The sequence below is a fragment of the Ostrinia furnacalis genome, unplaced genomic scaffold (assembly GCF_004193835.3).
Source record: "Ostrinia furnacalis isolate ACB-3 unplaced genomic scaffold, ASM419383v2 OfSCF2392, whole genome shotgun sequence".
Taxonomy (NCBI): Eukaryota; Metazoa; Arthropoda; class Insecta; order Lepidoptera; family Crambidae; genus Ostrinia; species Ostrinia furnacalis.
In genome coordinates, this window is record NW_021132631.1 from 319,250 (window position 1) to 328,013 (window position 8,764).

Consider the following 8,764-nt stretch of genomic DNA (forward strand, 5'->3'; position numbering starts at 1 on the left):
TTAGATGTAGGAAAATGTCTGCTACGGGGCCAGTTCTAATTAATAATTATAGATTTTTTTATAATTATACCTAGGTGACATGCAACGTTTACCACTGTGCGGTGGGACTATGGTTAAAATAAATTACCCGTAGACCCACTGGCAAAAATTGTTCAGAACGGTGGGACAACGGGTAAAAAAAAATACCCGTGGACCCACCAGGGGGACATGTTGGGGGGACCACGGGTAAACGCCGATCATATTTTGCATGGAATTTGTATGAAAATACAAGTTATTGACTGTTATTTTATCAATTTTAAAGACTTTTTTAGTCGATTCAAATAAATTTAAAGTTTTTGGACTAGAATTAAATATATTTTTTAGAAAAATTGTGAAAAGTTTGATTTATTTGATGGACGGTGTCAACACTGTCAACTGTTAATCCAATTGCGACAAATCATTAACTTTAATTTATAATAATAATAGAAATACATAATATAAAGATACTAATAAACAACACAGACTTAACAAAATCTTACTTTATTATATAAATACTTAACAAAAATATAGTTTCACTTAGCACACGTATAATCCAGTCCTTTTATAAATAACTAATTTACTTGAATAGGTATACTTTTACAAGTTCAAAATTTCACATAAAAATATAGGGTATAAATTGAGCTTCCACTAAAATTAGACCACTTCTGTATTTCTATTTCTATTAATATAACATTATTCTTTTACATTAGCAACATAACAAAAGGCTAGTTTCTACCTACAAAACATAATTTCATAAAAACAAAACATTTCTTAATGGGTTTTGAGTTTTGATGTTATAAAAAATCTAAAAAGTTTAGTAGTTTTCGCAGTATCTGAATAATAAGTCAGGACAGGACAAATGAATTGTTAGAATAGATAAATTGGTATTTATAGGTTACTGGTCACAAATATAGCCACCGAAATTATAACAGTTTTAATTTGTAATAAGGCCGAAAATATTTTTTTTGGACACTGGCCACAAATGCAGCCACCAAAATTAGAATCATTATTCATTTATTATAAGTTGAAAATATTTTTTTTCTTCAAACCTAATACATGCTGTGCACTATAAAGGGTTAATAATCTTCAAAATCGGGTTTCTCGCCTTTGGTAGCGAGTGCTATCGCGCTTTTGGTGAAGTCCTCGCCTTGGTGGTTAAGCATGTTGATCAAAGCCTGAAATTATATAAATAAATAAATACATTGCTGTCTGTTTCGAGAAACTGCAAAACTTTATGACTGATTTGAGTAAAAAAAACTTAAGGAAAAGTCATAAAGAAAAGTGAAAAAAAAAGAAAGAAAATAAACTGACGTGCTAGCTAAGTCTGTAATTTCTTCCATCACCACTTCGCATTTAGTTTCAATAGATGGTGTTCTTGACAGATCTTCTTTGGTATCTGTCTTCTGCCATTCTGGCATCTTCATAATTTCTTTGCATATAAGAATTGCATCAATCATGGATTCAATACCCAACAGAGCAAAATAATAAAGTTTTAAAAAATCTTGCACATTTATCACAAAATAAAACAAAGAATGGATCTTATGAGATAGATCGAAATATCTATTCAGAAACAAGTGCTTTGATTAAAGTGTACATTTACAAGCAAGTTATGTAAATAGGATATACCATTATTACAAAAACCATGCAAAAGTAAACACATAAAAATAATTCCAAATATCGCGTTGACATTGACACTGACATAATTCAATGAAAGAAAGAAAGAAGAAAGAAATAAGACTTTATTTAACACAGTAAGCACAAATTATGAACAATAACAACACAAAACGAACATAGATGATTGAGGATTTAAAAAAAATATTTTTGTATTGGATAGCCCTTTTATCGAGAAAGGCTATAGGCTATTATACCACCACGCTACGACCAGTAGGAGCAGAGCATCAATGAAAAACGTTGCAACGACGGAAAAAAAATACTCAAGCAATTTTCACGCCTACAAAGGCGCGAGCACAGCTAGTTTATTTTTACATCTATACACATACACAAAGCAAAGTGTTAGTTACACCATTCATAACAGAGAAGCTGGACAGATTTGGATGGAAGGTAAAATACATAAACACTCACGATATGCTCCAGTCCTTCCTTAGGAGTCTTGTCTTGGGAGTAGATGATGTTCAGTTTGGTGGCCTGCACCGCCACCGGACTCTTGGTGGCTATGTCTTCAGCCACTTCCAAGGCGTGCTTGAGGGCACTGGAATTAGATTAATTTTACATTAACACAAAAGGGGGGAAATTCGGCGAACGTAGGCGAACAATGTTCGGCGAACGTAGGCGAACGATGTTCGGCGAACGCATATGAACATGAATACTTCTGTTGAGCGATTGAAAACATTTCTTAAAAGAACATTATGTCTGATGTAGACGGTAAAACAATATGTATACGTACACAGGCTGTACGGTGTTGTGTTTATGCCGCTATACATACTATTTATGTGGCATAAATAGTATAGCGGCATAAACACAACACTTTAACAATTTCTTTCTAGAAATAGATCTCAGGTAATTCTACTTTTAACATAAAACTATACATTGACATCTGATACCTGAATACCATGCTCTCTTTCGGCGTTTGACTACTATTTACACTACACCCTGTATAAACAGTCATCAGAAACAAACCTACCTTTCCTTATCCGGCAGCACTTTGCCTACCAGCCCGATCTGCAGAGCCTCCTTGGCGTCGAACTTCCGCGCGGTGAAGCACAGCTCCCGAGCTACTGATGTGTTACCTACAATCTGGAGATATTGGCGTGCATTAGAGCGCTTTCACATTTAGGCGATTTAGCAGCGCGACAAAATTTTATACTATGTGACAGCGGATGCATGCCTTCTCATTATAAAAACGCCACTGCCACGCTGCTGTCGCGCTTCTAACGTCTTAATGTGAAAGCGCTATGACTATTATTTCTATGTAGTTAGCAGGTTTTAATGGATTTCAAACTACTGGTTTTTAAAAGAGAGCTAGGTTTCTAGACTAAAAAAAATCGATCTAATTTCAGTGGCACATTGGTTAAGAGGTAACTCTACACAAATTAATATTCGTGAAATATTACTTTGTATAGGCACCACAGATTGAATTTTGCAATCGGTTCACGGAGTGAGCTTATCATTTAGCGATCGCCATTTTGGTTATAAGTGCTTACGATTTCTATTTTCCGACAAACACCGAATTTGCACCCTGTATTTATTACTTAGGCGATTATCACACTGCACCGCGCTCCGCCGCGGTACGCGGGACGACAGATTTAACCATTATATGCAAGTACCTCAGTTTGTATAGAAAACACGCGCGGCACAACACACTGAAAACGCGTTTGCGCGCGGGATTCGTTATATTATGTCGCCACGCGGACCGCGGCGGAGCGCGGTGCAGTGTGATAATCGCCTTACTGGTGTGAACTACCCAATAGTTATTATAACTCAAATTGTTACCCTAAGCGAAAAGTAATTAAAACAATTAGCTAATTACCTTGGGCAGCCTCTGTAGTACTCCAACGTCGGCTGCCAATCCAACTTCCACTTCTTTAACTTGGAACCACGCATCTTCGGTGCAGTACCTGGAATTCATATTTGTCTCTATTTATTTTCCAACCTATGTACATCATGTAATATGAGTAAAAAAATTGAATTTGAATTTTTCATTGGACCCGCAATAAACTTCACCAGGAGTTCGAAGTGTAGGTGCGACTCCTCCAATGAAAAGCAGATGACAGGACTAAGTTAGTTTACAGGGAATTAAATTAACAGAATATATTTTTATGTTTTAGCAATTTTGAGGCTGGAATGGTATTATATCGAGTACATGAATGAATATGTGCGCCATCCTACACGTTTTTATCTATAATACTTCAAAATAGACTAACATTTCTGTCCATTGCAGTGTACATAATTGGAACTGACTCAGATACTGTATACCTGTATTATCATGACATTTTGTTCTGCAAATAAACTTATTTGATTTGATTTGATTTACTGCTATACTAGACATAAGCCTACTTTAAGTAGCCCAACAAAGCATGATCTCCTGCTTAGTTAGCCACTGCCAGCTACACTTGGCATCAAATAAATCGCACCTTCCGCGACAAGCATTTATCAAACGTATGCATCCCCACTTCCCACCAACATTGGTACCATTTGAAAGCCTAGTTCTAAACTTCATTTCATTAAAGGAAAGGTTTTTACCCCAAAAATGTGTCTTTAAAAGGATCCAGAGTCACTTCTTCAAAAAATAGGTAGTTACGCTATAGCCATTTTTTATGACTATAAAACTGTTAAGTTGGGATTAATCGCTATCCATCTGTTAAAGAGGACACGTGAGATCTTTATTTGGTTTTATAACCATAAAAATTGGTCTAATTGATCCCAGAGGTGAGCCCAAAGTGAGGTCTATTTTCAAGTCACATTTATGGTATATGTTAATAATTTATTTAGAAATGAAATGTGTTTTTCTTTAAGGATATTTATTGGGCTTTCAAATAACACCAATATTGTTGGGGTACCATGATTGTGTCAGAAGAAAATCTTTAAAGTTCGCGTCGCGGAAGGTGCGGTTTATTTGATGTTGAATGTATCTTCTTCAGTTCATCAGTTCATCGAGCAAGAAAATGGATACAAAAGTCACACTTACCTAACATCGGCAGCAGTAGTAAGATTGATACCCGCCCCAATACACGCGCCATGCACCACGCTCAGTACCGGCTTGATGCAGTCTTCCAGCGTAGTTATAGAGGCCTGAAATATACGTATATATACAGTGTATATTGTTGTATATATACCTTATATCAGCGGCTGTGATGAGATCCACCGCTGCCCCGATACAAGCGCTGTGGATCACGGATAGTATAGGCTTGATGCAGTCTTCGAGTGAGGATATATCGTCCTGGAATAGGGTATATGCGTTTATGTATATTTTAATATAATATAGGGTGTTATAGTGTATATTGAAAAGAAAAGAATGCTTCGAAAACTGATGCAAATACATGATATTCATATTATAAAAATCCAAAGAACATACACATTTCCATTAAAGATTGATGAACAAACCAAATAGGAATTAAGATTAGATGATTTAAAATATACATAATATATTATGCATATACATATACCCTACTTAAATTGGATATACAAAGCATGATGGACCTAACACAGTACTGTACAGATTTATACAAGGGATACAATAAATAACATTTGGTAAAAAAAAGAAAACATTAAAATTAAAAGATTTTCTAAGTAATGGCTATCTAACAGTCATCATCCATCACCTATTTCACCCTCTTAATGACTTTTACTCTGTAAAAAAAATTGGTGAAAATAACAAACAATCAGATGGATAGAAGAGCAAGCTATTTTTTACACACAACATTTTAGTATAGGAATAAATATAAATATCTTTGGACAATCTCACACAGCGCCATCTAGCCCCAAAGTAAGCAATTAATATGCTTGTGTTATGGGTGCTAGCTTAACGGATATACTACTTATATACTTTTTTTTTTAAATACATACATATTATACATAGTAACACCCAGACCCGTCACAAAAATTAAAATTCATCATTTCAATTTCTGCCCGGCCGGGAATCGAACCCGGGACCTCTCGGCATAGTAGTCCGTTCTGAACCACTACACCAAACGGCCGTCTAAATATTACCTGGAATAAACATTACCTGGCAGTCTTTCATCCAATCGTATAGGAATCGGCCGCGGCGCGGCGGGTCCTCAATTTCGTTTGCTTGTGTGAAGTACCCTACCAAGCTCTTGAGGTCAATACCTGAAAGAATATTTAACTTTGTATGTGCCAGAATTTACACAATCATTATTGGCCTAGGATACGCGCCGCGATAAGATTTTATCGCGCCATTTTATCGATTTTACATGATTATTATTATTATTATTATAGCTTTATATTCCACATTTTTACAGTTTCATTCAATTAATCTGTATCTCTTGTTTGTGGCCCCACTTGGGTAAAAGCCTCCTTCATCTTTTTCCACCTTTCCCTGTCGCTGGCTATGTGCATCCAATTTTTCCCTGCCTTGTTTGTTATGTCATCGGCTGAAGAAAAGATGGGCCGATGACATAACAAACGATTTTACATGATAAGCCCATACATTTGTCGTCTAAAAACATCGATAAGATTGTATCACGGCGCGCATCCTAGCCCGGCTGGCTAAGGTACATTGATTAGTTAGGTTATGATAGAACTGGCATTGAAAGACAAGAGTCCAAAATAAGAATAACATAAATAAAGTTATTTCTTCAAATAAATAGGACCTAGAATAATGATATTGTATGAATTCTTTACAAACTCCTGGCAAAGGATTTACACTATTCATGTCAAATTAAGCTAAATCAGTGTTTTTCAACCTTTTTCATTACGCGACCCCCCTAGCATGAAAAAAATTTTTGCAACCCCCCAACCGTTCGCTTTTTTTCATGCCTTTTACGAAGATGTTGTAGGGACCCAATTCTTCAATCTATACAACATTTATGCATTTGCATAATTAGATTTCAGATAACTAGCTTTAAAACTTTACTGTTTTTTTACTGAGGTAGTTTTTACGACCTCTCGCGACCCCCCTATAGAGGCTTTGCGACCCCCCAGGGGATCGCGACCCACAGGTTAAAAAACACTGAGCTAAATCATCTATGGCATTGTTATATCTAAAATAAAAAATGTTTTTTTTTCTTTCTTTAACTTCTACAAGCTTATCATGATCCCTACCAGCACTAAACAGCTTTCCTTGCCCGGACAGCACAATGACTCGACACTCCGGCTCCTTGTGTAAAGCCTTGAAGCATTGTCCGATTTCTCTGGAAATAAAAATTTTATGATTAACACTTTCCCTGACAGTAACCCAGACACAATAGAAGTTTCATTGTTGACTGCTATAGCAATGCACTGTCCAGAAAAGTGTTAAACTAACAAACTTATACTAGACCTAATTATAGCAGTTTCGGTCCTGATATACACTCGACATCAAATAAATCGCACCTCCCGCGACAAGCATTTTCAAACGTATGCATCCCCACTTCCCACCAATATTGGCACCATTTAAAAGCCTAGTTTTAACCTTCATTTCATTAAAGGACAAACCCCAAAAATGTGTCTTTAGAAGGATCCAGAGTCACTTCTTCAAAAAATAGGTAGTTACGCTAGAGCCAACTTTTATGGCTATAAAACTGTTAAGTTGGGATTAATCACTATCCATCTGTTAAAGAGGACACGTGAGATCATTATTTGGTTTTATAACCATAAAAATTGGTCTCATTGATCCCACAGGTGGGCCCAAAGTGAGGTATTTTTTCAAGTCACATTTATGGTATATGTTAATCATTTATTAAGAAATTAAATGTGTTTTTCTTTAAGGATATTTATTGAGCTTTCAAATAACACCAATATTGTTGGGGCACCATGATTGTGTCAGAAGAAAATCGTTAAAGTTCGCGTCGCGGAAGGTGCGGTTTATTTGATGTTGAGTATATTAACATTCACAAATGTCACATTCTTTAGCTAATGATCTTCAAAATAAAAAAAGGCATTGTATCATGTGGTATTTACTAAATCGAATAGCTAATTACATGCTTCGTCTTCGGTTTTCGTTGGAACTTAATTTTGTTTTTTTTATGTGACAGGAGGCAAACGAGCAGACCGATCACCTGATGGTAAGTGATTACCGTCGCCCATAGACACCCTTAGACCCAGGGGCGTTACAGGTGCGTTGCCGGCCTTTAAGGTGAAGTTACGCTCTTTTTGAAGTTAAACCAACCAACCAACTGACAAGAAATGTAGGGAGTATATTTTGCAATATTGTATATTGATAAATATTGGGCCATTACTTACTTCCACATAGCCAGGTTAAAGGTGTTTAGCTTATCCGGCCGATTCAACTCGACGTGGTAAACATTCTTCTTGGGAACGGAAACTGCCAACGTTTCGTAGCTGTATTTGGAAGAAGAATATGCCCTCAAAACTGCGGCTGTAAGACAAATAATTACTCTAATACACATTTATGACATTATTCGAGTAATTAGAATTTTGAAGTTGAAAAGTAAGAAATTTTGAAGAAAATTGGTAGAATAGGCTTTAATTTTAGGGACACTTACCAGTAAATTTATTCTTAGGTTGATTTAAAATCAAAGATTTAATGGAGTTCATTGTAAAGGATTAGAGATTTTTAACACTTTTACACTTAAATCACCAAGATAAATGTAATAAAAAATATAAAAGTTTGTGTACAAAGTCCATAGACCGTTCGCTATTTGAACGTTTCAACCGGGATGCTGTCATAGCTGTCAAATTGACAGATGTTTAGTTGAATAGGGCGTGTCGCGTGTAACGGGTAGTAGCAGTAGATGATAATTTGTTACGGTTGGCGGGATATTTAAAAAACTTGACAGACTTATTGCGTTGGGAGGATTGGTTTTAATAAATAAGACGAATTCGTGTTATAAATAAAACAATTATAAATATTTTACTTTGTATTATTATAATTTCTTAATTTATTAAAATCACGGCATAAAAACATTTCAATAAATAAAAATGGCTAAACTATAATATTTGGGCAGCATTGTAGAAGATTCCGTTGTTGTTGAGATGCTCTTTCCTTCGTTGCAGTGTTGGCAGGTAGAATAATTTGCAGGTTTAACCGACTAAAACTGTAAAACAATAAAATTAAATATTCAAAACACTTGTTATATTTGTGGAAAATACTATAAACTATAAAGGT

The 8,764-nt window shown here is 35.6% G+C and overlaps 1 protein-coding gene across 2 annotated transcripts; it reads right to left on the reverse strand.

Moving 5' to 3' along the window:
• Window positions 1–534: 534 nt before the first annotated feature.
• On the reverse strand, window positions 535–8,298 carry LOC114355335 (delta(3,5)-Delta(2,4)-dienoyl-CoA isomerase, mitochondrial). Of its 2 annotated transcripts, none has more exons than XM_028308135.1 (9): window positions 8,142–8,298; window positions 7,879–8,014; window positions 6,760–6,848; window positions 5,702–5,805; window positions 4,664–4,767; window positions 3,506–3,593; window positions 2,660–2,772; window positions 2,101–2,227; window positions 535–1,193 (listed from the first exon to the last, which is right to left on the reverse strand). In XM_028308135.1, the coding sequence occupies exons 1-9, from the start codon at window positions 8,191–8,193 to the stop codon at window positions 1,095–1,097; spliced, it is 912 nt and encodes a 303-aa protein (XP_028163936.1). In that variant the 5' UTR covers window positions 8,194–8,298; the 3' UTR covers window positions 535–1,094. The 2 variants fall into 2 exon arrangements, with proteins under 2 accessions (XP_028163936.1, XP_028163937.1); XM_028308136.1 differs by lacking the exon at window positions 4,664–4,767 and adding an exon at window positions 4,812–4,915.
• Between the last annotated feature and the right edge of the window lie 466 nt (window positions 8,299–8,764).